This window comes from Talpa europaea (assembly GCF_964194135.1).
Source record: "Talpa europaea genome assembly, chromosome: 2".
Taxonomy (NCBI): Eukaryota; Metazoa; Chordata; class Mammalia; order Eulipotyphla; family Talpidae; genus Talpa; species Talpa europaea.
In genome coordinates this window covers 121,773,127-121,799,627 of record NC_140068.1, presented here as the reverse complement: position 1 = coordinate 121,799,627, position 26,501 = coordinate 121,773,127, and the positions used below count along the sequence as shown (strand labels likewise).

The 26,501-nt window shown below is 50.5% G+C and overlaps 1 protein-coding gene across 2 annotated transcripts in view; it reads left to right on the top strand.

The window, feature by feature from the left end:
* Positions 1 to 268: 268 nt before the first annotated feature.
* Positions 269 to 26,501, top strand: part of LOC311167570 (saoe class I histocompatibility antigen, A alpha chain-like) — a gene marked incomplete at its 5' end in the record, with an annotated part of 516,604 nt that continues 490,371 nt past the window's right edge. Inside the window, 4 exons of one of the 2 annotated variants that reach the window (XM_084228674.1) lie at positions 269 to 326; positions 619 to 888; positions 1,115 to 1,390; positions 1,953 to 2,228. In XM_084228674.1, the coding sequence (XP_084084800.1) occupies positions 269 to 326; positions 619 to 888; positions 1,115 to 1,390; positions 1,953 to 2,228 (880 nt within the window). The remainder of the gene's footprint in view (positions 327 to 618; positions 889 to 1,114; positions 1,391 to 1,952; positions 2,229 to 26,501) is intronic. The other variant, XM_084228675.1, reaches the window with a different exon arrangement.

Below are 26,501 nucleotides of genomic sequence, written 5' to 3'. Positions count from 1 at the left end.
GAGGGGGCAGCAAAGTCCCAGGTATCTGGTGTGGTTCTCAGGGTCTCAGCCCTGTGGGCTGTGCAGGGGGCAGGGAAGGTTACTGTTGGGGATTCTTCATCTCCCCACAGTTTCACATCTCCCACAACAGGTGTCGATCTCCTTTGAATACTGGTGACTCACCCCCAGTTCTCACTCTCCATTGCCTGGAGGGTCTCCAAAGACTCCAGCCAGCATCACAGCTGCAACCAGTGTGGACTCAGTCTCCCCTGACCCAAGAGCACCTGTCATGAGACCCCCAACCCTCCTGCTGCTGCTTTCAGGGGCCCTGACAGAGACCTGGGCAGGTGAGTGTGGGCTCAGGAGCGAAAAGGTCTCATAGAGAGAGGAACCCCGGCGGGGCGCTTAGGTCCCAGAAAAAGCAAGTCTCCCCTGCCTCTGACCCTGTTGTTCCCCTTGACCCCAACCTGCCCTGACCCCTTTGTCCCTCTCAGCCTCCTGCCGCCCCTCTGAGTCTCCAGCCTTCTCACCTGCTGCCCCATTTCAATCTCAGGCGCTCCCTCGCCCCCTCCCCTCCCGCCCCGTCTCCCCGGGACCCGCGGGGAGGAGGCTCAGCTGGGGTCTCCCTCCCGCCCCCAGGCTCCCACTCCCTGAGGTATTTCGACACCGCGATGTCCCGGCCCGGCCCCGGGCAGCCCCGCTACATGGCCGTGGGCTCCCTGGACGACACGCAGTTCGTGCGGTTCGACAGCGACGCGGCGGGGCCGAGGATGGAGCCGCGGGCGCCCTGGATGGCGCAGGAGGGCCCGGGGTACTGGGAGGGGGAGACGCGGAGAGCGAAGGCCAACGCGCAGACGTTCCGAGTCAGCCTGAACAACCTGCGCGGCTACTACAACCAGAGCGCGGCCGGTGAGCGGGGCGGGCCCGGGGCGCTCACGACCCCACCCCCGCGGGCGGGCGGGGACCCAAGACCCCGGGCCCGAGCGTCCCCCGAGGCAGGGGGACCCGCCGGACCCTCGACCCGGGACGAGCCCCGGGACGTTCCCCGCGGGGTTCCCGCGTCAGTTTCGGTTTATTCCCGGCGGGGGCGGGCGGGGTGACCGCGGGGTGACCGCGGGGTGACGGGCGGGGACAGGCTCTCACACCCTCCAGATGATGTCTGGCTGCGACGTGGGGCCCGACGGGCGCCTCCTCCGCGGGTACAGTCAGTTCGCCTACGACGGCGCGGATTACCTGGCCCTGAACGGGGACCTGCGCTCCTGGACCGCGGCGGACACGGCCGCTCAGATCTCCCGGCGCAAGTGGGAGGCTGAGGGAGTGGCCGAGCGTTTCAGGAACTACCTGGAGGGCACGTGCGTGGAGTCGCTGCACAGGTACCTGGAGCTCGGGAAGGAGACGCTGCAGCGCGTAGGTAAGAGGGGCCGCGAGGTCTCCAAACCCCCCTCAGGTGGCACCCAAGGGGAGGGTGGAGTCAGGGTCACAGCAGCGCCCCCTCTCTGGTCAGGGGAAGGGGAGCCCCCTGGGTTTCCTGACTCCCCAGAGGACCCCACTTTTCCTCAGAAGTTTTCCTCTGAGCCTGAGGGGAGACCAGCCCTGAAATCACCCCTCACTGATCCTTTTGACCCAGCAGTCCTCTTGGGAACCATCAGTTTTTCTCTCAGGGTCTTGTTATTGGTCTGAGGACATTTTTCTGATCTGACTCTGCTTTTGTGAGTCCCCAGGTCAGGAGCACAAGTCTGTGCTCTCCTCCTTAGAGAACTGGGTCCTCCTATCCAGAGTTGTCACCTTATTTTAGAACTTTCTAAGGAACAAGAGATTATCCGAGACTCCCCAGACCAGGCTGGTTTCTAGATTTTTGTGCTTCCTTTTTCCAAACCCACTGCCCTGTCCATTCTGAGGATGGTCACAGGAGGGTTTTTCAGGGTCCATGAAAGAAAAACCCAGAGTGTGTAAGTTCTCACCCTTCTCCTCAGAGGCCCCAAAGACACAGGTGACCCGCCTCCCCACCTCTGACCAGAAGGTCACCCTGAGGTGCTGGGCCCTGGGCTTCTACCCCGCGGACATCACCCTGACCTGGCAACGAGATGGGAAAGACCTGACCCAGGACATGGAGCTGGTGGAGACCAGGCCTGGGGGGGATGGAAACTTTCAGAAGTGGGCAGCTGTGGTGGTGCCTTCTGGAGAGGAGCAGAGATACACGTGCCATGTGCAGCATGAGGGGCTGCTGGAGCCCCGATTCCTGACTTGGGGTAAGGAGGGGGATGTGGGCATAGAGCTTCTCAGGGACATCAAGAATCCTTCTGGAGACCTTCAGAGGGTCAGGATGAGGCCTGGGGCTCAGGGTCTCCCCTTCCCTTCCAGATCCCTCTCTTCAGCTCCTCGACTCCGCTGTGGACATCGTTGCTGGCCTGGTTCTCCTTGGACCTGTGCTCACTGGAGTTGCACTGGTGCACCTGTGATGTGGAGGAGGAAGCGCTCAGATAGGGAAGGAAGTGGGGGGGATCATGTCCACTGAGGGCTTTGAGGCCACAGGTAGAACTAGCCCTACCTAGTAATGGGAAGTACCATTGTGAGAGCAGCATGAGCACAGTGCAGGTTCTCTATGACCCGAGCTGATGGGTGAAGAAGGAGTCCTGGAGCCCTCGGTGGCTTTTTCAGGCTTTTATTGAGTTTACCAGGTACAGGGAAGGCAGGGGTGCGGGATGGTGGGGTCAGGAGACTGATAGGCACTGGCAGGCCTCCCAGCCCCCAGCAAGTCTTCACTCTTTCTGGACTATCCTGCGTTTTCTAGTGGTCTCTGCTTCTCTGCTGGTGCTGCTCTCTCGCTTGTCCTCCTTCTGGTGGTTCTGCGGTTCCCTTGGCGTTCCCATGATGCCACCCTTATGGGCTGCACTCTCAGCCCAGGTGTATCCCACCTATGCATGCCCACACCCTACTCCAGGTGCCCACCATCAGGCATGCGTTTAATCTAATGGTGGGAAGGCGAAAAGCTTGATATGGATTTTACTTACTGTAGGGTCAAGAACAGGGCATGGAGCAGGTTTCCTGATCCAGCAGACCGGGTAAAGGAGGAGTCAGAGTCCTCAGTGGTTTTGCAGGTTTTTATTGGGGTTCAGCGGGTACATGGCAGGCAGGGGTGCTGGGAGGCTGGCAGTCCTCCCAGCCCCCAGCAAATCTTCACTCTATCTGGGCTCTCTGGCGTTCTCTGCTTCGGGCTTCTTCTCTTTCGGCTTCTCTTCGGCTTCTGCTGCTTCTCGGCTTCTCTTTTGGCTTCTGCTGGCGTCCCCGTGATGCCGACCTTGAAAGCCCAGTCTCAGCCCAGGTGAATCCCATCTACCTATGCCCACACCCTATTCCAGGTGCCCGCCATCAGGCATGTGTTCAGGACCACAGGGTTCCGTCATCTATCCTGATGGTGGGAGGGCAGAAAAGCCTGATACCTTTTACCTTACCCTACACTAATCCTCTTTTGTAAAGCATTTTTGAAAATGAGTCACATTGTTCCCCTTGATAATTCTGGTGCTGGGGCCCTAATTCCAGTAAATGGCAGAGGAGGGGAAGGTCCCTGCTGAGGGCAGACCCAGGAGGCAGTTGGTCTAGTGCCCTCTCATCTCCTTTCTTCATATTTCCTGATCCTGCCCTAAGTGTCCAGTCACAGTTCTGGAAACTTCCCTGTGTTCCAGACTTGGGGATTTTGTTAGGGCTTCATAGCCTGACTCCTCCCTGGCCTCACATGATGCTCCCTCCCACAGGAGGAAAAGGAGGAAGCTACACTCAGGCTGCAGGTCAGTGTGTGAGATGGTCAGTGTGTGTAGGGTAAATGATTGTCAGGCTTTTCTTCCCTCTTGCCGTTAGGATTGATGATGGATCCCTGCAGTCCTGAATGCATGCCTGATGGCGGGCACCTGGAATAGGGTGTGGGCATACATAGGTGGGATTTAGCTGGGCTAACACAGGGCTTATAAGGGAGGCGTCCGGGAACAGAATCACCAGGAGAATGGCGTGGGCCATGCTACCCATGCTATCTGACAAGGTCCAGGCATGAGGAAAATTTCTGAAAAGAAAACTCCATAGCTGGCTCCTGCTACTTCCTTTCATTTGTTTGTGGCAGTTATTGAAACCATGGAAATTTTCTATAAGCTTCAGAATAAAACAATGTGTGCTGGCATCAATGCCAGTTTTGGTAATGCACACCTCAGTAATTTGAGAAATGAGCCTTCGAACACAATTGATAGTGAAACGGTTCCCAATAATTCTCCATGTCCTCCAATTTGTAATTCAGTTACCATGAGTAGCATTGAGTTCTTTAACAAGCCACCCTTGATAGAGCTGTTGGAACCAAGCCCGGCTAAAGTCCCCACTAGCGAAGGCCCTGAGGCACCCCGGGAGGCGAAATGGTCCAAGAAATACACCCCACATACTGTTCCCATGGTACCGGGACCCCTTGGTTCTATATAGAAAATAGGAAGCCGCCCTTGATCTTACAATGCCTGCTTAGCCTTGTTTTAGTTACCAGCTTGACCGCATTAATCACGTCGTGTGTAGCACCTGTTTCTATTTTCTGAATAACATTCATACCTAGGGAAATATGTAACCGAGTTAATGTAACCGAGTTAATCATAGACTGGGAAAATTTAAAAAAGGACTGTGCACTGTTAATAATCATTAATAAATTCTGAACTCTGTAAAATAAAATCAATCATGATTGCATGATGTAATGATCAAATAATTTCTGATGTATAAATAAAGCTCCGCTGAGGTTATCAGTGGGAGATGTCAAGTGTCAGTGTCTCCTCACAAACTCATCTACCTCATCTCCCCCTCCCCTCATCCCTCCATTCTGCCGACACTGTCTCAACCTGTAGGGACCCTGCTGCCCTGGTCAGAGCTGGACTCCGGCACCTGCCTGGAGGGAGTGGGGCCCTGGAACTCCAGAATCAGCCCCCTGGTCCTCCAGGGGACACAGGCCTTGCTCTGCCCTCCTTTTGGCTTCCTGATCCCCCAGCATTGGGGAGTTAGGGAGGATGTTGTGGCTCAGGAAATGGGGGCCTCCTCCTAACCATCTGTCCTCTCCTCATCTCTCTCCTTCATCAGCCTGAGTGTGCGTGTTTGAGTCACACCAGCCCTGCACGGACAGGAAAGGCCCAGAACTTAAGTGATTCCCTGGTCAGTTACAGCTCCAGCCCCTCTGCAGTCCCACCAGGGGAGACAGAGACTCTCCCAGCCCCAGCCAGAGCCCATGTTACCCACACAGACCTTTCCCTCAGTGTCCCCCATACTAATCCTTCCCTGCCCAGTCCTCTCTGGTTCCCCTACAACTCCTTTTGGACCCCACCCCCTAGCCCCATTTTCATTCTCTGCTCCATTTCCAGGAACATCCCCATTTTTCTAGCCACACCCTGGGGGCTCTCCTCAGCCCTCCCCCCATTCAAGGATGGAGAATTTTTCTTTAAAGATTTGTTTATTGGGCCTCCCTGGTGGCGCAGCGGTTGAGCGCTGGGTTGCGAAGCTGCCCGCAGCCTCTGCAGCGCTGGTTTGATCCCCGGCTGCTCCCCGGCCACCAGAGGAGGGTCCCACATGGCGCGCAGACCTCTCCTGCCGCCCACTGCTCCCCTCAGCAGTGTACTTCGGTCCTTCTGCCTGCTCTGCTCCCCGCTCTGGCTCTGGTGAATTCTCTCACCCTCCCGCGCTTCTGACTGTACCCAGTGCATGTATAAACAAAACAAACAAACAAACAAATAAATAAATAAACATGCCTCTATAAAATTAAAAAAAAAAAAAAAAAAAAAAAAAAAATAAAGATTTGTTTATTTATGCACACAAGAACTGGAGTATAGGCCAGAGGTGTGGGGCGTGAGAGGATTCACCAGAGACAGAGTGAGGAACAGAACAGCAGATTGGCTGAAACACACTGCTGAGGGGAGCAGCTAGTGAGACAGTCGAGGTCTGCTGCACCATGTGGGTAGCTCCCTGGCGGGCTGGGAAATCGAACTCATGCTACAGAGACTGTGGCTATCTCCACAGTGCTGTGCTTAACCCCGTGAACCACCAGGAAGGCCCATCAAGGATAGAGATGATTTAAATATATATTTTTTCCTTACATCGTGGGTCATCTTTCCACTTTTTTTGTTCCTATTAGGTGCAGCCCTTCCACCTTCCTTCCCATATCACCACCCAGCTCCTCCATGTCTCTCCCCAGCTCTGATCACTCCCGCACCCCCTCTGCTGCAAGATGTGGATGGATGGTCGCCCTCAGGCCTTGTCTTTTTCCTGGAACCTTGTCCTTTTCCTGGGCGAGGACCTGGGCTCCTGGGTAGAATTGATTGTTAATTCCCAGGAGGTGCTTTCACCCCTGGAAGCAGAAGCAGAAACAAAGTACAGAGACTCTGGAGTCCAAGGTTCCATCCAAGACTGAAGGAACATCTGTATTTGGGGAAATCTGCCCATAATCTGGGAATCAGCTGTTTTGACCTGGAAACCTGGTTTTGCCTTTTTGTCCATGGGACTAAGAAAATTTGGGGACTTCTGACCTGACACTGACTGGACTTGGGCGCCCCCTTGTGTGCAGATCCCTGTCCTGCCGCTGGGGGCCCAGGGAGCCTGGGGAGGGCCTGGCTGAGCAGGAGAAAGGGCGGCTCTGGGCTCCTGTGCTCAGCCCTGTGGCCACACGGGGGCGCTGCCGAGCTGCTCCGGATTCTGGTGAAGCTGCCAGGTCGGGGTGGGATCTGAGGTGGGCAGAGTTGGGGATCCTGGAGGGCGGTGTCCTGGGGTGAGATGCTCTGCGAGGAGTCAGAGCAGCAGGGCTCAGAGGAGAGGAGACTCCGGAGCCTGCCCTGGCTGTGAGGTTTCCAGCTTTTCTCCCAGGACCCCTCTCTCCAGTCCCTGGATGGTGATACCTGGGGAAACAGGAAAGGAGATCATTTTTTCCTTCTACAACCTATTTAGTATTGAGGACATTAAAAAATAACATTTAAAGAATACTGTTAAATTTACAGAAAAGTGCGAAGGTAGTGCAGTTCTTGTTTATCCCACACCATTTCCACTTTGTTTACTCTTCCTACATGAATACAGTTTTGTTTTGTTTTTTAAAGATTTTATTTATTTATACAAGAACCCGGGTACAGGCAAAATGCGCAGAAGGGTGAGAGGATTCACCAGAGACAGAGCGGGGAACAGAACAGGCAGACTGGTGAAATACACTGCTGGGGGGAGCAGCGGGTAAGACAGGAGAGGTCTGCAGCGCCATGTGGGGACCCTTGCTGCAGGCCAGGATTGAACCTGTGCTGCAGAGGCTGCAGACAGCTTCACAGAGTGGCGCTCAACTGCCTGCACCACCAGGGGAGGCCCCAGTTTTTTGTTTGTTTTTTTTTTGTTACAACTAATGCAGCAATCTTGACATAATTACTAAATGCCATACTTTCATTAGTTTTTGCTAATATCCATTTTATGCTGCATAATCCCATCCAGTTTGGATGACAGTTTCTCAGACTTTCCTTGTTTTTATAACATTGACACTGGTGAGGAGTGATGTTTGGGAGAGGTGTTGGGGTCACAGATGGGGGTTCTTGGATCACATCTAAGAAAAGCTTCACCAGAGTCCTCCTTTCAGTGGCGCGCGTGCACACACACATGGAAAGAATTAGATGCTTGTGCAGACACACTTGGCAGAAATTGTTGCACCTGAAGAGGGCAGGTGTGTTAGGTCAGGTCCCAGGAGGCAGCCTTGGGAGCAGAGCTGCATGTTCCAGAGGCTAAAAGGGCACTGAGGTAGTGTTGTGGTTGGGAAGGGCTCATTCTTTTGTGCAATTGTCATGTCTTTAAATTAATTACTTCAATGGTGTGACTAGGCTGATTTGTCAGGAGCAGCGATTCTCTGTAATGGCTCCATCCCCACATCCCACCTCTGGTTTGCACCTCCTTGTACTTCCTGTAGCATCTTGTAGTGGCAGGAAGGGCACAGAGCAGGATCTCTATGATCTGAGCAGATGGGTGAAGGAGCAGTCCTGGAACCCTCAGTGGCTTTTTCAGGCTTCTAGTGGGTTTACCAGGTACACGGCAGGTGGGGTGCTGGGGCTCCAGGAGGCTGCCAGGACTCCTAGCCCCCGCGAATCTTCACTCTTTCTGGGCATTCTCTCGTGGCCTCCGCTGGTTCTCCTCTGGTCTCTCTTTTGCTCTGCTGGCAGCCCTGTGACGCCGCCCTTATAAGCCCAGTCTCTCAGCCCAGGTGTACCCACCTATGCATGCCCACACCCCACTTCAGGTGTCAGCCATCTTTTCCATTTCTTCAGATACTGTTGTTTTTGGAAGAAAGTCATTATGGACAGCTCACACTTACAGGTGTTCTGCTATAAGCATTTACATGCATGCAGGGTTTTATGCAAATAAAAGTTTCTAATTGGTTGTGTAACTAGCTGGGGCAGTGATCTCTGGGCTGTATGCCAAGTTTTTGGGTTTTCAAAGAAACTGTCAAAGATCTTCCACAGTGACCGCGCCATTTTGCATTCTGGCCGGCAGGGAGGAGGAGCCTGTTGTCCACATCCTGGGCAGCACTTGTGCAGGGTTTGCATTTTTCAGCCTCTACCAGGTGTGATGGCATCACTGTTGTTCTTTTTGTCTTTTCCTAGTGCCCTGTGATGCTGAGCATCTGTTCATGTTCTTCCTTGCCGTCTGTGTCTCTTCTTGGTGACGTAGGGTCTGTTACAGTCTTTTGTCCATTTTTCAAATGAGGCACCATGCATTTACAACACTGTTGTCCCTTTTAAAATTGGGTTATTTCTTTCTGATCATTGAGCTTTCAGTGTTATTTTGTAAATTCTAGAGAAATGATAAATTGCTAACTGGCTTTGAGCAGATGTCCTGGCTGACTGGGATGTTGGGGGGGGGGTGGAGGGGAATGACTTAATTATGTGTCTCCCTGAGTGTTATTTAAATGTTCTTGTATGTGCGTGAAATATGCTTTCAAAAGTAAATTACACTACACTGTTCAATTTATAAAACTCTCCACACATCACGTCCAAATCACATGTTAAGACCAGATGGACACGTGTGTTACCAGTGATGGACCAGCATGTCATAGTTGCCAAAGTCCTGGTGTTGTCCATTCTGTGGATGTTGGACAAACCTGTTCCATCATGAGAATATCATGCAGAGTATTTTCACTGCCCATAATGTCTTCTGTGCTCCAAGGAAACAAAAGCAAAAATAAACCAATGGAATCACATCACACTAAAAAGCTTCTACATAGTGAAGGAAACTATCATTAAAATGAAAAGACAATATTGAGTCAGAGAAAATATTTGCATCTTATATATCCAGAAGGAGTTACTATCCAAGATCTACAAAGAACTCCAAAACAAGAAAACAACCCAACCAAAACAGAGGCAGAAGAGGTAAATAGGTACTTTTCTAAAGAACACACACATGTGGCCAATAGGTACGTGGATAAATGTTTATCATCATGTGCTATCAGGAAAATGCCAATTAAATCCACAATGAATTACCACCTTACACCTGTGAGAATGACCCACTGAAGGGTGAGGAGGAAAAAGAACTCTGGCACATGGTGGGTGGGAATGGATCTACTCCTGTTAGTGGACAGAATGAGGGGTTCCCCTGACCCTCAAACCTGCACACTCTACAAGGGATCTGTCATCAGCTGCATAAAGACAAAACATTCTCTAATGTGTAAGACCTTCAGTAGAAAAAAACTTTAATAGACAGTGTGCAACAGAGAATTAATGTGCTATAGTGAGAGAGAAAAGAATATAGTTAAAATAGTTGCCAAATGAAACACCCAGAGTTACCCAACCCCCAAGTGGGTAAATGCCCAGCCAGACAGGCTTTCCTCAAAGCAGGCCCACTAAGGCCCGAAAACCTGCCACAGTCTAAGGCACCTACTGGTAGAGACCCATGGGACAGGGGCAGGAGGGGGCAGGCAAGTATGAATGGAAAAGAAGAAAATCAAAATCCACACCAAGATAACAGAAAATCAAAGAAAGAAAAAATCAAAGAAAATCAAAATCCACACCAAGATAACAGCTGCCATTGTCAGCCTCACCATGGGTCCCTCACCCACATCTTGGTCTCCCTCATGTGTCTCTTTCCATGTCCTGAACTCCCTGGCACAAGTCCAAGCCTGAGAAGCAAACGTGGCTTCTTCACATGTCTCTGCTCCACTTATACCTCCACTTCTGTAACTTCTCATCCCTGCTCAGCTCCACCTTTCCTTGGATGGGGCAGAAAACCTGGAACCTCCCTTTTCTATGGATACCACATGGGTACAGTCCTGCCCCAATGGAAAACAAATGAAAGTTCCTCAAAATATTCAAAATAGACCTGTCCCATGGTCAAGCATTCCATTTATCCAAGAAGATAAAACATTATTTCCAAGGAATATGTGCTTCCTATGGTCACAGAAGCACTGTTGACCATAACCAAGTGATGAAGACAACCGAAGTGCCCAACGGCAGATGAGGGGATAAAGAACACAAGCTATATATATATATATATATATATATATATATATATATATATATATATATACAATGAAATACTACTCAGCTGTGAAAAGGATGAAATACTGAATTTGCAGCAACATGGATAGATGTGGATGGGATTATGCTAAGTCAAAAAGTTTGAAGGAGAAAGTTAAATACTGGATGATTTCATTCATATGTGGAATATAAGGAAACAAAGCAGAGACAGAAGAAACTAAAACAAACCAAACTCTAGAAATATGAGCACAGAATTGAAGCTATAAGGTGGGGGTAAGAGCAGGAAACAAGGTAGGAAGAGGGCCCAATGGGCTATGGTGGAGGACCATGGGGGCCCTTTGGTGGGTGTGATGTGGTAACAAACATCTGAAGAGGGGTGACCCTGTGCCTTTGAACACATACAGTGTGTAAACCAATGTTAACTCAATAATACAATGAGGGAAAAAAGAAAAGTTCTTAAGCAAAAAAAAAAGTTCCATCCATCACTGACCTCAGGACCTTGCCTTCGCCTCCTCACTGTCATGCAGGCTGAGGGGCTGGTTTCCTACAAGGTCAGAGGCAGGAGGTGCAGGGACTCCTTGGGCGGCTCAGACACCGCTGAGTAGACACTGCAGAGAGGGCAGGTTTGAGGGGACCCAGAAACAGAGGGTCAGAGTAACCCCAGTGCTGAGTGAGGATCTGGTTCCCAAGGAGATGGGAGTGTGTGTGTGTGTGTGTGTATGTGTGTGTATAACAGGAACAACAAGATACATTGCATAAGATGATGGGAGATCAATTAACATTAAGTCCCAGAATAAATTAATTGAAATCGCACATAAAGAATGTCAGTATAACACCTCAGTAAACACAGTTCCATGGAAAAGCCATTTCTGAGCAAGACAGGACTGTAAAAATTGGACTTGAAAAAGAGGAGGAGGCTTAGAAATATCTCATGGTGGGCTTGAAGTGTAAGGATCTGGGCAGGACACCCCTTCCAGGCCCCTGCTAGGATGTGGTGGCAACTTCACCCCTGGCAGCTCCCTCCCCCAAACCCCAACTTTCATAGAAAATCCACTGACCTCAGAATCAGGGGGCACTATGAGCTGCAGCTACTCTCTCTCTCTAGAGCAGAGCTGGAGGGAGCCACACGGGGGGAGGGAGGAGTGTGTGCCCTGCTGGCCCGGCCCAGGGGCAGGATTAGCCCAGGTCACCCCAGTTCCTGAGCTGAGCCTTTGTCCACAGTCCAGGAAGGGAGAGGGAGATGGAACAGGGTCCACCTCAGCAACTAGTGGAAAGTATAATGTTAGGTGGGTGAACTGACGTTTCTTTCTCATTCTGGGGCTCTCTCATGTTCCCAGGGTAACCCTCAATGTACATCAGGGAGAGGATCTCATGTCAAACCCAGGCTGGTGCCCCCAAGTCTCTATCCAATATTGTGTTCAGGATGAATCTTCTTGTATTCATGGCCACACTGGAGGAGAACACAGAAAGGTAAGTATCATTACAGTATTTGCTACTGGGATGGGAGGTAACATTTTTACTATAAAAGTTCTTTTATTTCTGTTGTTGCTGTGACAATGTTGTGCAATCACACACACACACATGCACACACACAAAAAAAAAAAATACCTGGGAGAGGGAGAAAGTGTTGAATTGAGTTTTCATGATGCAAAAAAAAAAAAAAAGAAAAAGGCAATAATGAAAATAAGACAAACATTTGCATGGATTATTCAGTTTAACCCATGATGCCCTGTGAGTTGTCAGATACCATGATCCCAGCGTAACTAATGACTGTGGGAGTGAGACTCAGAAGCGCAACCCAGGCTACTCAGCAGGAGACCCAGGGTTCTGACCACCTAGGGCCCCCTGCTGTGGCAGCTGCAGTGAGGAAGGGTCTCAGAGCTGAGGGGGCTGAGGCCTCAGTGTGGTCACATCCACTGGAAACATCCAGAGTGAGGGTTGGGTCCTCTTAGTGATGGGCGCTCACTACCTGCCCAGGTAGCTCTTCTATTGACAAGTGAAATTTTAAAAAAATCCTCCTGATGTTGCTCTGGTGATGAAAGCAGGTGAGATGGGAGAGAAAGTGGAGGTGATGACAGCCCCTGTGAGCCCTCCCTGCCTGGTGTGGGGAGCAGAGAGGTGCTGGTGAGGGTCCATGTTGAGGAAGGCCTGGGGTGTCTTGGGGAGCAGAGACGGGAGACGGTGAGAGTGTGCAGGGCAGGGAGGAGGCTCCTACAGCCTGACCAGGGCAGGTGTGGTCACCTCCTCCCTGACCATCTCCTCTGCCCTCTGTTTTTTCCCCTTCCTTACCCACCTTGTGGGACAGTCATGACAAGGCCGCGACTGGACCCTCCTGACAGAGGGGACCTGCAGTGTCTGCCTGGAATACAGGGGCCCCTGGGCCACAGCTTCTGTGGCCATAGCTTCTGCCAGGCCTGTCACAGCCGAGTCACTCTCAAACTCTCTGAGGGGCCACGTGCTGTCCACACTGCCAGGAGCCACTCAAGAGGGAACAGCAGCCCCAGTGGGTTTGTCCTCTGGGGACAGATTGTCCTCTGTGGGCAGAACTGGCCAGTGGTCATTTTCTAGCAGTTACATTAAATGAGGACCCCGCCACCTGGTGCAACCAGTGGGGTGTGACCAGCTTTGCTGAGGCCGCTTCAGCAGCAAGGTTTGACACCAGCCACGGGGAGAGAGGCCCATGGTGTTCCCGGCCCCAAGCTCAGCGTGCAGTCTATGGGCATCCCTGAGCTCTGGCAGCATTGACCTGGGCTGTGCTGTGGCAGTTGGTAGACCGACCTGGTGGGCTGTGATAGAGGGGAGCCTCGCTGCTCAGGTGAGTTTCTGGCCCTGCTGAAGCCCACTCCCACTGTGATCCCTGATGCCATGGTGGGAGTGGACTTTACTGTGTGCAGACTGTGGTCCTGTCTAGTGGGCTCTGAGTGACAGCGGCCTGCACTCCAGAGTGAGACTACCTAACCTCAGGCATCTGGACACGCTGGCAGGTGTTTCATTTATGAATACAGTGGCAGAATTGTAAATGGACCAATCAGATTCATGCTCTCACAGGTACCATTGAAGGTTTATGAGACCATGCAGGGCTCTAAATGGACCAATCTGATTGGAGCTCCACTGGCACCAACCAAAGAGCTGGGACTATAAAGGGACCCCTTCAGGCTTGAAAGGTGGCACCCTGAAGAGGATACAAGCCAGAGCGGGAGCCAGCTTGAGCCACTTGATAGACAGCTGCAGGTCAGATATGTAAGTACTCCTAGAAAGATCTTTGTAAAGACCTCTGCAGATTTCAAAATCTCAATATATTTTGAGACCTTTCTGGAGACTTGATCACTATAACTCCCTCTGGCCCTGCCTCTAACATTGCCTGCAAAGAGCATCGTCAGTCTGTCCCTGGTGTTTCTTTTCTTTTTTTTTTTTTAAGATTTATTTATACAAGCACTGGGTACAGTCAGAAGTGTGGGAGGGTGAAAGAATTCACCAGAGCCAGAGCAGGGAGCAGAACAGGCAAAATGACGAAGTACACTGCTGAGGGGAGCAGCAGGCAGCAGGAGAGGTCTGCGTGCCATGTGGGACCCTCGCCTGGCGGCCGGGGATTGAACCAGAGCTGCAGAGGCTCCGGGCAGCTTCGCAACCCAGCGCTCAACCGCTGCGCCACTGGGGAGGCCCCTGTCCCTGGTGTTTCTAAAAGAGCTGTTTGCAGATGGCTTATGTCCAGCCTCTCTAAGGCTGTTTGCTGTTGGTACAATGGCAACTCTACGAGTTGTGACACTGGCATCTCTGGCACCAATGCCTGTTGACCATCACTGCTGACCTGTATCCGGCCTCCTCTGAGAGCTGTCCATCACTCCGGCACCATCTCCTGGCGCTGTTGCATCTGCACAAGCTTTGTTGAGGCAGCGAGCTCTCCAATCAGTTCCGGTGCTAGAACCAAAGCCCTGTCTGCACCCGCATGTGTGAACCCTCTGGTACAGGGCAGGCTTCTGCAGCGTGTCCTGCAGGGGCTGGAGCGCACAGTCACACCACTGTGGGCAGGGGTGGTGCAGAGGGAGTAGGGGTTCCAGCTTTGATCATCAGGGAAAAGGGGGTCATCAGAAAAGCGGGCCTCAAAAGGCGGGGTTGCTGGGCGGGGCAGCTGCTAACCAGCTCGCTGCCTGGGACACGTGCTACAGAATGGGAAAATGGCTCCTGCCATGGGCGGGGGGTGAGGATCTAGGAACTTCGGAGGGTGACCCTCCTGGAGGTCAGTCAGTGCTTCTGTACTTGGGGGGGGTGTGGTTTGAAACTTGTTTATGTGTGGCCAAGACCTTGTGTTCTCCCACTACCTGATATGTTCCTACTTTGCAGAGGAAAAAGAAGAGGCCTGTAACATTTTTTAAAAACTTTATTTATTTTGTAGAAGAACTTGGGTATAGGCCAGAGGTGCCGGGCTGGGTGGGTGAGAGGACCCACCAGAGACAGAGTGGGGAGCAGAGCAGGCAGATCCACTGCTGAGGGGGGCAGCGGGGGCGACAGGAGAGGTCTGCTGTGCCATGTGGGTAGCTCCCTGGCCAGGGACGGAACTTGTGCTGCAGTGGCGGCCCATAGCTTCACAGAGCTGAGACTTAAGGCCTTGCGCCACCAGGGAGGCCCTCATTTCACTTTTTAACGTTATTCTTTGAATCATATTAGATTTACAGAAATGCTGTGAAGCTAGCGCAGAGGTCCCTTACTCCTTTCACCCAGTTTCTCTTGATGTTAACATCTAACAAAGCCATGCTAAGACCAAGAAGCTAACACTGGTACAATACCATTAGCTCCACTACAGACCTGTTTTGGATTTCACCCGTTTTTCTACACTCTTTTGAGTTTCTAAGTTCTTACCTGTTTCCATGACCTTGAAAGTTGGGAAGAGTACTGGACAGATACTTTGTACAATGTCACTCGTTCGAGTTTGTCTGAGGTTTTCTTATGATTAGATGGTGGTTGTGAGGTGTGGGGGAGAAAACCAGAGGTGAAGCGCCCTCCTCACATGCCCAGCCCCCCGCAGCGTGACAGCCCCAGGGTCCTCACGGCAGTCACCACCACCCTGGCCACGCGAGAGAGACTGGAGACTGAGTGAGCTGCCCACCGCAGCTCTCCTGCCCCACCCTCACCACGCCACCATCTTCCTCCCAAAGCAATGCCTCCTCCCTCCCCAGCCCAGGGCTTCTGAAGGCCAGAGCAGGAAGGGGGTCCCCACAGCTCCCTGCAGGAGTCTGGCTAACGGATCCCCTCCATTCCCACCGCAGCCTGAGTGCCTGCGCCGCGCAGCCTTGTACGCACAGAGTCTACCCAGGAAGGGGTCCCCGCAAGTCCCTGAGCCTCAGTCTCCTGCTTCAATTTTGCTCAACTGTCACCCAGTGAGGCCCGCCCTGACCACCCTATTGGCAAGTGCCCCTCCCATCTGCTTGCCTTGGGCGTCCACCCTGCTGGAGTTTTCCTCTAACTCCTGTCACTTTCTGACACACTGTACAGGGGCCTTTTCCCAAGACGGGCTCGACAACACCCACCCCACATGCCCTTCCGCAGTGTGACACCGCCACCGCCTACCTAGGGCTGTGACCATCTCCCTCCCTTTGACCTTTGAAGAGCTTTGGGACAATGACACTTTGAATTCTGAGGATCTGACACCAGATCCCCAGTGGGGCTGACTTGTCCACAGGGGACACTCCCTCCTGGAGCCCAGGAGCCGAGCTGGGAACAGCCAAACCACGCAGTTAGCAGCCCCAGTGAGCCCCAGCCCACAGCCTGCACCCCCTGTCGTCCTGGGAGGGACCCTCCTGGGTGTTCCGGACCGCTGCACCCCCTGCCCGTGTACATGGAGCAGAGAAGCTGCCCACTGACCCTGTCACCAAGCAGAAGGGGGAAAATAAAAGATGCTTTTATTTGGGGCATTGTTTTGTTAGTGATGGACAAGAACACACATCACACTTTATTCTTCTTGCGATGTTCCCATTTGTTGTCTGTTTTCCTGTCAGATGGAAGCATCAGGAAAGCAGTATTGTATTTTTTTCTCTGATTTCATGAAATGATCACGAGGCCCAGAACCATGCCTGGCACAGAATGTCACTGCATATCGATGACAGCACATGAATATACGCTGTGACAGTCCTGTAAAGCTGGTACGTCTGAAACTGAAAGGGAGAGTGCCTGGATTTTGGTTTGGAGTGGCCTTGGTCTGCTCAGGCTGGGTCAACAAATACACACACTAGGGGGTTGAAAGAAGTATGTTTTCTTGCTGCAGACCAGCTTTCGGCAAAATGTCGGGTCAGAAGTCCTTGAAAGGAAAAGACGGCCTAGGTGTAGCGAAAGGGGCTGAGGGGAAGGGGATGAGGCAGTGAGGAGACACTGACACTTGGTGAGGTGCCAGTATCTTCTGCCGAGAGACTAGGCAGGTCTTTATTTATTCATTTTTAGTAAGCAGAAAAAATGCATTATCATGTGTAGAGCAGAGACAATCAGAGTATTTTATTCCCATGGACTACTGGCTCCTACAGGTTTCAGCTAGACGGTAGCCGTCAAGGTTAATAGATAAAAAACCAAACCTAACACTAAAACTTATTATTTCAGCTAGACCATTACCTAAGACAGCGGATAGCCGCCAGTACATCCCTATCAGCTAAAGCCTCAGCATCAAGAGACTCTTCTATTCATATGGCCTCCAGCCAGAGACCAGCTGCTTCTCAGCTATCAGAACTTTTTCTACCTAGAAACTTCTTCACACAGTTAACTTCATTTAAAAACTTTCCCAAGAAACTTCAAGAGAAGGCAAAGGAAGGACCTACTATAACTATTGTGTTGTAATGCTTGTCAGGCATGTTCAATAAATCATCTCCCATTGTCAAGTGGGCCAAATTGTTTAATACTAATTTCTAAACAGATAATTTTCCGTGCCATTTACTTACAGTCTGCTGACATGTACAATCCACTGCCCAATATACTCTAATAAATTTTTCTCTCTCTATGACCAAGAATAAAAAGCAGATCTTCAGCCCCACGGTGTGAGGCCCTTTCTCTTTCCTGCTTGTCAGTATCCCATCCGGCTGGGGCAACAAGGCCCCTGCAGCATTTTCAAGCAGTTGGAGGCTAGAAATCAAAGATCAAAGTGCTAGGAAGCTGGCGTCTGATGAGGGTTCTCTTCCTGATTTGTAGCTGGGACTTCACAACATGGCCTCACATGGTGTTTCCTCTGTGTGCGTGTGTGCGTGTGTGCGTGCATGTGTGCATGTGTGTGCGTGCACACAAGTTGGGGAGAGAGAGATTTCTGATATTTCTCATAACCACCAGTCCTCTCAGATTAGGGCCCCAGGCTTATGACCTGATTTAACCTTAGTTATATTTTCAAAGGCTGTATCTCTAAGTACAATCATATTGAGGGATAGGACTTCAATGTATGAATTTTGGGGGACACAACTGTTCAAAATGGGCATTTCTTGAGATCTGTGTGTGTTTGCTACTATCATTTCATCTCAGTTTCCTTAGCCTCTCACTACACAGCTGGGAAGTCAGGTGGTGCCAGCCACCAACTGCCTCTGATGTCTCTTGGGCCAGGAAGTGTGTCCATCCGGTTGGGGGTCACTACACTGTCACCCAGATGACAACTGAAGGGACACTGCAGCACATGGGACTCTGGGGAACAGTCTCCTGCTTTTGAACACTTGTCCATTTGGGATATGATAACAGAACATCATAAACTGATACATGCACACTAGAAATTCATTTTTCGCAGTCCTAGAGTCTGAGAAGTCCAAGATCAAGGTGCCAGCAAATTCCAGTGCTCTCTTCCCTATTCATAGCTGGCTGCCCTCCCACGGTACCCTAACACAGTGGATGTGGTGAGGAGCTCTCTGGAGTGTCTCCCAGGGACATAATCCCATTCATGAGGCCCTAGCTCATCACCTAATCATCCCCCAAGGCCCCACCTCCAAATACCATCACATTGGGGATTAGAATTCAGCTTATGGATTTGCATGGAACACACTTACTCTGCACTCCACAAGCCCTGGGTCGCTCATCAAGGTAGAAAAGACATTGGGGTGGGGCTGCGGAGCTCCTAAGTTCATGGATTGTGGGCGGCAAAGAATCGGGCCTGAGGACCCAGCCTGCGGGTCTGGGTGCATGTCCCCGAAGGAGAGGGAACCCCTTGAGCAGCAGCTGTGGAGGTTGTCGGAACTGCTGCTGGGAAGCGGCTGTGGGGCGTCTGTGGGGCCATCACTGATGCCTGTAGCCTCAGTGGGGTCAGCGGCTGCTGAAGGTCAGCACAGGCCCTCGGGTCCCTGGCCTGGTTGTCACAGGGGAGAAAGGGACAACTGAGACCATGACAACCAGTTACTGGGGAGGTCATCCACAGGGGGTGGGAGCCTGGAGACCCCTGGAATTTGGGGCTAGGGCTGGTGCCTACAAGGGTGGCACAGCATCTCCCCTTTGCTCTCTCAGGCCAGAACCTGGAGATCCTCTCCAGGCTGCCCACAGCTGTCTCCCAGGCCAGGCAGTTCCCTCCCCTGGCTACTCTCCCCTCCTGTAACCTCTGCTCCTTTCATGTCCTGATTTCTGTTCTAGCCTTACTTTCCCAGGGTGTCCCCAGGTCACCCCAGGACCTAACACCCCAGGCAGCTCCTCCCCTCCCCATCCCATGGTTAGAGACACACTAGACTGAGTCCAACTCTAGAAGCAGTGGAAGGAGCAAGGAACAGGGACTCAGGTGTCTTATGTTCCATCTCAGGTGACTGAGGGCACCCCATTTGTTTGTGGGGTTCCCCACCTGGGACCTGCTGTAATGACAGGAGATCCTACAGCCCCAAGGCAGTCCATGGTGACTCAGCGGGGAGGAAACACTGATATAAGTGTGGGGTTTTGGGAAACACTTTATACTTCATACCTGACATGGATGGGGGCTCCTCTTGTGTTCAAAGCCCTCTTTGTGCTGCTGGGAGCCCCAGGAGCCCTCTGCAGGGCCTGACTGAGCAGGAGAAAGGGCAGCTCTGGTCTCCTGTGCTCAGCCCTGTGGCCACACGGGGGCGCTGCCGCGCTGCTCTCAGATTCTGGTTAAACAGGTGGAAGGACCTCAGCTGTGCTTGGTGGGAGGAGGCTGAACTGGAGGATGGGCACCCAATGTGAGGATTCTGGGGAGTTCTGAACTGCTTGTGTCAGAGAGAGGAGTGGGGCAGGGACTGAAGGAGAAGAGGGCTCAGAAGCCCTTGTGCCATCTCTGAGGGTTCCGTGTTCTTCCCAGCCCACCACCTCTCTCTAGTTCTTTAATGACTATACCCCAGAAAATTAAAATAATTTCTTCTATTTCCTGTTTCTCAGTTTTTTTAAACTCATTTTTTTAAAAAAATATTTTATTTATTTATGCATACAAGAACTGGGGTGCAGGCCAGAAATGTGGGAGGTGAGAGGATTCACCAGAGACAGAGTGGGGAGCAGAACAGGCAGATCTACTGAGTACACTGTTGAGGGGAGCAGCAGGGGAGATGGGAGAGGTCGGCTGTGTCATGTGGGTAGCTCCCTGGCTGGGAATTGAACTCAGGCTGCAATGGCTGCTGAGAGCTTCATAGTGCCGAGACTTTAACCCCTGCACCACCGGGAAGGCCCTGAAACTCAATTTTTGAATAAAATCACCTGGAGGTGGAAAGAACATCTCACTGTTGACACAACACTTCAAGGTGTGGATCTACTGGGACTAAGAGCACAGGTCCCCCACGCCCACCCCAGGCTTTCTGTTCCCTCAGCAGGGAGGAAGAGGGGCCTGTGCCAGGGCTCACTCCTGGTGCCCCAAGTCACCTCCAACAGCAGGGCCAGGCCGACCTGAGTGCAGGTGTGAGCGTCTCCCCGCCCCCAGGGCTGGAGTGGACTCATGCCCGTCTCTGAGACCCCGTCCTCTGTCAGGCACTCTGCCCAGGATCGGGCCAAGAAAGTGTCCACACCCTAGACCTGACACCTGGCTACCCCACACCTCCTCATCTCCATCGACAGAACCCAAGGGTGGCGCCCAACTCCTCTCCTCCCATCTTCATCTCTCAGACTCACCTCCACCACCTGCCGGACTCATCTCACCATGTCCTTTTCCTCTTTGCGTCTGTCACCAAGTAGCCTTCACTCTTATCTCCACCAGAGAGAAGTGTGTCTGCACACCCCTATTCTGTCTCCTCTCACACATCTCCTGAACCCCTGAAACCTTCCCACTGTGGTCCCTGGAGTTCTCAGCCCAGGATCAGAAAAATCGCCAAAGCCCTCCCTCAAGATGTCCCTTCAGCTCGCAGCTCTGATAGAAACCTGGTCTCCTGAGGACATGGCTCCCTGCAGGGCCTGTCCCCCAGGGTGCTTCCTCTCCCCCCAACATTGTACCTGGGGGTGGCAGGTGGGTGGGGTCTTTGCTCATCGCTATCTTCAGGCCTTTCTCCCTCACACCCCCTAAGGTGTCCTCAGATCAGGCCCCGCCGCCCTCGCTGCTGCTGTTCTCTGGACCCCCAGCCATTCCCCGCTTTCCTCCACATTTCCAGCTGTGGTGCACCTCACTGTCTCCACAGTGCCATTTAAAACCACAGGAAAGATGTTGTATTTTTTTATAGGATGCTAACTGAATAGAGTCAGTTCTTGAAAAGCTTAGTTCCTAGATTGGAGTTAACCATTTCCGTCTGGATCACAGCAAAATTGTTGTCTTGATGGTAAACTAGGTGAATAGAGCGAGGCAGGAGGCTCACACTATTCTGGAAGTGAAAGCAATTTCATTAGGCAAATATTTTTGAAGATGATGTGGAGTAAGAATTGGCATTTCAGCATTCTGAGGTAACGTCCTGGCCTGTGTGGTTCTATTTGCCCTTTGAACTCACAGAGCTTTCCTTTCCTTGGGACAGTGCCTACAGCTATTCAGATGGGCCAGCATTTGATCTACTGACTTTGGTGAGCCGTCAGTATACCCTGTAACTGAACTGGGCTGTCCCAAATCCCTGGAAATAAGAACTGCTCATCTTATATCCAGAAAGTTTAGAAAGCACCCAAAAGTATAGTTGCTGTGTGCCCGGGAGGACTGCAGGAGTTCCCCTGTGAGGCTCAAGTTCTTACAAGCTCGTCAAAAATGAAAGAACACGTCAGCCGGGCCTATTCTAGGGGCTGTGCTGTGTGAGTGAGTGTGTCTGGACCGGACACCCATGCTCCCCTTCTGAGGAGCAGAGGATCACTGTGAAAGCCTTACCAGCACAAACACAGTATCAGAAGGCTACAAAAAAAAAAAAAAAAAAAGAAAGAAAGAAAGAAAGAAAGAAAAAGAAAAAAGAAAAGAAAAAAAGAAAAAAAGAAAAAAACTTTTGAGTTAAAAAAAATCAATAGGGTAAAACAATTGGCATTTTAGTCAATATTGTTCATAATCTTAACAAACTAACATTAAAATATTTATTTTTTTAAAAAGATTTTATTTATTCATTTTTATGTAGATGAATGAGGTGTAGGCCAGAGATGCAAGGGGGGTGAGAGGATTTTACCAGAGATAGAGTGGGGAACAGAACAGGTGGATTTACTGAAATACGCTGCTGAGGGGAGCAGTGGGCGAGAGAGAAGAGGTCGGCTGTGCCTTGTGGGTTAGCTCCCTGGCAGGGGATCAAAATCCGGCCTTAGGGTAATAGCACTGAAACTTAACTGCCAGACCACCGGGAGGCCCCAAAACATCTATTTTTAATCATGTTTTATTCAGTTACCATTCCTTTACAAAACTAGATACAATTTCAGGAGCACAGTTTCACACCTCAATATATATGTATTTTCTTCCCTCATCCCCCACCAAAGTCCTAGTGCCTAACACTGTCAGTTCACCCCCCTCTACCTCTGCTCCCGCCCTTCCCAATCTCTGGTAGCCACCAAATCTCCAGAGTCTAAGGGTTCATGTTACTGTGTTTTGTCAGTTTGTTTGCTTTGGTTATTTATATTCTGCACATGAGCAAAACCATCTGATAATTGCTATTCACTTGTTGACTTAAATTTGAAACTTAAGGGCATCCCTCATGGCACAGGGGTAAAGTCTCACCACTATGAACTGCAGCATGAGTCCGATCCCTGGCCAGGGAATTGACCCATACGGCGCAGCAGACCTCTCCTGTCTCTCCCGCTGCTCCCCTCAGCAGTGCATTTCAGTCAGTCTGTCTGTTCTGCTCCCCACTCTCTCTGGTGAATCCTCTCACAACCCCTTATCTCACCTCTGGCCTGCACCCCAGCTCTTATATGCATAAATAAATAAATCTAAAAAAATTGAAACTTAAATAAGAAAAACAATATTATTTTAAGGCATTATGGTTATGACATCCATGTCTTGAAACTATTTGATCTAGCTAAAATATGTTCTCAACTTTGTGGCAATTATTTGTAGGGAGTGTTAGAGAAGGCAACTGTAAGAAAACTTACAAATATTATTGTATTTCCTTGCTCTGTCTCAAATTTTAATTCATTACTTTCTAAAAGTGAAATTTTAAATGTGAAAAACAAATACTCCCATAAAAAAAACATTGATTTAAAAGTCCTGACACAGGGCTTCCCTGGAGGATTAGGGGTTAAGTCTCAGTGCTAGCATTGCTGTGGCCTGAGTTCAATCCCCGGCCAGGGAGCTACCCACATGGTGCAGCAGACCTCTCCTGCCTCACCCACCTCTCCCCTCAGCAATGTATTTCAGTAAATCCACCTGTTCTGTTCAGTATTTCAGTAGATCCACCTATTCTACTCCTCACTCTGTGTCTAGTGAATCATCTCACCCCCGTGCTTCTGATCTACACCCCAGTTCTTCTGCATACAAAAAAGTCCTGAAACAATATTAAATTTTAAGTTTGGTTTTAATATGTATACAAATTCTTTGATAAACCTCCCCTCCAGAGGTGGAGCTTAATTCCCTCCTGTTGAGTGTGTGCTATACTTAACAAATCACTTCTGACAGGGTTAGGCTGATGTGTGTGTGCTTGTGGGTCTAGGTCATAAAACTTGCTGCAATTCCCACCTTGGTTCCACAATCCCCTCCTTCCCCATCTCTCTCTGTCTCCACTCACTGGGGGAAATTAGTCACTTTAGTAGTTATTGCCTTATGGAAAATTGCACATGGCTAGGAACTAAGCCTCTTGGGAACATTCAGGAAGGAACTGAGACTTTCCCAACAGCCACGCAAGTTAGCCATGTTTCATAGTCCCACAGCCCAGGTCAAGCCATTGGATGATACAACTGTGGCTACAACTAGACAACAACCTTGAGAGAGACCCTGAGTGAGAAGCACTCAGTTATAACTGTTGTAGTGCCGGGAAGGGCACAGAACAGGATCTCTATAATCGGGCAGATGGGTAATGGAGGAGAGTCCTGGAACCCTTGGTGGCTTTTTCAGGCTTGTATTGAATTTACCAGGTACACAGCAGGCAGGGGTGCCGAGGGCTCCAGGACTCTCCTTTACCCATCTGCTTGGATCATAGAGAACCAGCTCTGTGCCTTCCTGGCACTATACCTGTCCTTGATTTCTGACCCTGGGGAACTGTGGAAGGTAATACACATTTGCTTTGAGCTGCTAACTTTTGTGTGATATATATAACATGTAACAAATATAGCATCTAACAAATGAATGTATTATATTACATTTGCTCTAACTTAATCATAAATTTTAAACATGGGCCTCCCTGGTGGCTCAGGGATTAGAGTCTCAGTACTATCAAGCTATTGCCAGCCACTGCAGCATGAGTTGGTTCCCTGGCCAGAGAGCTAACCACATGGCATAGCAGACCTTTCCTTTCTCACCCTCTGCTCCCCTCAGCAGTGTATTTCAGTAGATTTGTCTGTTCTGCTCCCAACTCTGTCTCTGGTGAATCCTCTCACCCCCCACCCCACACACACACACCTCTGGTCTACACCCCATTTCTTGTATGCATAAGTAAATAAAATAAATCTTAAAAAAAGTTAAACATGTCATTTGGTTTTAATTTTTTAAAAGACTTAATTATTTATGCTTACGAGAACTGGGGTACAGGCCAGAGGTGTGGGGGGTAAGAAGATTCACCATAGACAGAGTGGGGAATAGAACAGGTGGATTGACTGAAACACACTGCTGAGGGGAGCAGCGGGTGAGACAGGAAAGGTCTGCTGCACCATGTGGGTAGCTCCCTGGCCGGGGAACTGGGAGCTGTCCTAATCAGGTTGTCACTGGTGGTTAAAGCCAAAAGACTTTTACAGGGGTGCCCCTTGGAGGAGGTTGCTGGTGAGGATAGCCCCAGGGAAAATGCTAAAAATTATCATATTTTGGAGTGGGTTGACCAATAAGACATAAGGGATTGCAGAAGGGGGTGGATTAATTCAGTCTTCAGGATTTCAGCCGTTTTTTGATCTTCAGAGTTTGGGGTCAGTGGATTTTGGCCCCCACCATGCCAATCTGCCAGAAGATGGAGGCTCCCAGCAGCCAAACTTGGAGAGAAAAAGTTCAGAGTCTTTGCAATTAGCCAAGCCACTAATTGCTGCTGTTACAGCCTAACAGAGAAGGCCAAGACCTGGAGCCGGGCGCCTCGCTGAGCTGCATGAGTGTGGCCATTTGTCAGGTCATTCGGTTGCTGCAGCTGCTGTCTTGAGTATTGCTTGTCTGGTGCTTCACCAGGGCATCTTGGAAGCTCAAGGATAGTCTACTGTCATGTCTTCTGCTGTCTGCATGAGTTGGAACCTGGCCTATAGTCTGCCTGCCACATGCTGCATGCTTGGCAAAGGCAGGAAGAAGCCACCTTGGACACGTGGCCTATTGTTCAGGAGAGGAACTCCTTGTCCTCAGTGGCAGGAAGATGCCATTTTTCCTACTTTTGCTTAGCTTTGAAAAACACTGGGCACTGCTTTGGGTGAGGTAAACAGCCATTTTTGGCCTCAGTAACTCTTTGTTTTTCCCTGGTTTGTTAAATAAATCCCATTATTGTTGTTCTCTGAGCCTGAGTAGTCTTGCAATTGTGCATGCTGGTGAAGAACTCAGACAGTGACCGTAAACTATTTGGGCAGTGTCTTTGGCCAGCTTTAGTGCCCCCTGCTGCCCTGTATCAAGGTGAGCCCTTGAAAGGACCAAGGTGAGCCCTTGAAAGGACTGGGTTTTTCCTGAGCAAAGTGGTTCAAAGTGTGAGAGGAACTTAATGTGGGATTTTCTTCATTGTGGACTTTGAGAATGAAGGGTCAACCCAAAAAAGAATGCTGTGGACACCAGGAGTTGGGAGCAGCCCTCCCTCAGCTCTGTACTGACAGCTGTTAGGGAATCAGGGACCGCAGTCCTGCAACCACAAGAACTGAATTCTCCCAATAATCTCCGTATAAGCCTGGAGGAGGATCCTGAGCTCAAGATGAGAACACAACTTTGTGAAAACCTGAGCAGAAACCCCACCCACACTAGACGTGGATTTCTTACTAAGGAACTGCAGGTAAATAAATGGTTGTTGTTCTGAGCCACAAAGTTGTGGGAACTTGTTATGCAGTGATGGACACATACAAAGGCGCAACTGCACAACAGACAAGCAGGTGGTATTTTCCCCACCAGGATGAATTTATGAGCTGATTTGTGTACTGGTTGCATGAGATAAAAATCTTTCCTAACCTTTTTTGGTGTTGTTCACTTTATGATTTTTATGCAATGCAAGAAAGTTTTCAATAAATCATAGCTTATTCATTCAAAACTATTTGATGCCTACTATGCACTTTTTATGACTGTTTATGACTTTTTATTCTAGGGATGCAACTTTGACCTCAGTAACCCATGATTCCTGTGCGCAGGTGCTTCACAATGGTAGAGGCTCCCCAGGAGTGAGATGGAGCCACTGGAGCATTTTAAGCGAGGCAATGGCACGTCCTGACTCACATTAGCAGGGTTGCTGACCCCAGTGGAGAGAACAGTCCTTGGGTGGCAGGGAGGGGGTGTCGCTAGTGCCAAAATTCAGGTGTGAGGGGATGGTAGAGACTAAGGGAGAAAGGCTGGGAGGTGAGAGAGACAGTGAAGGGCTGGAGAAGCAGGGGTGAGGAAAAGACCTAATGCATACAAAG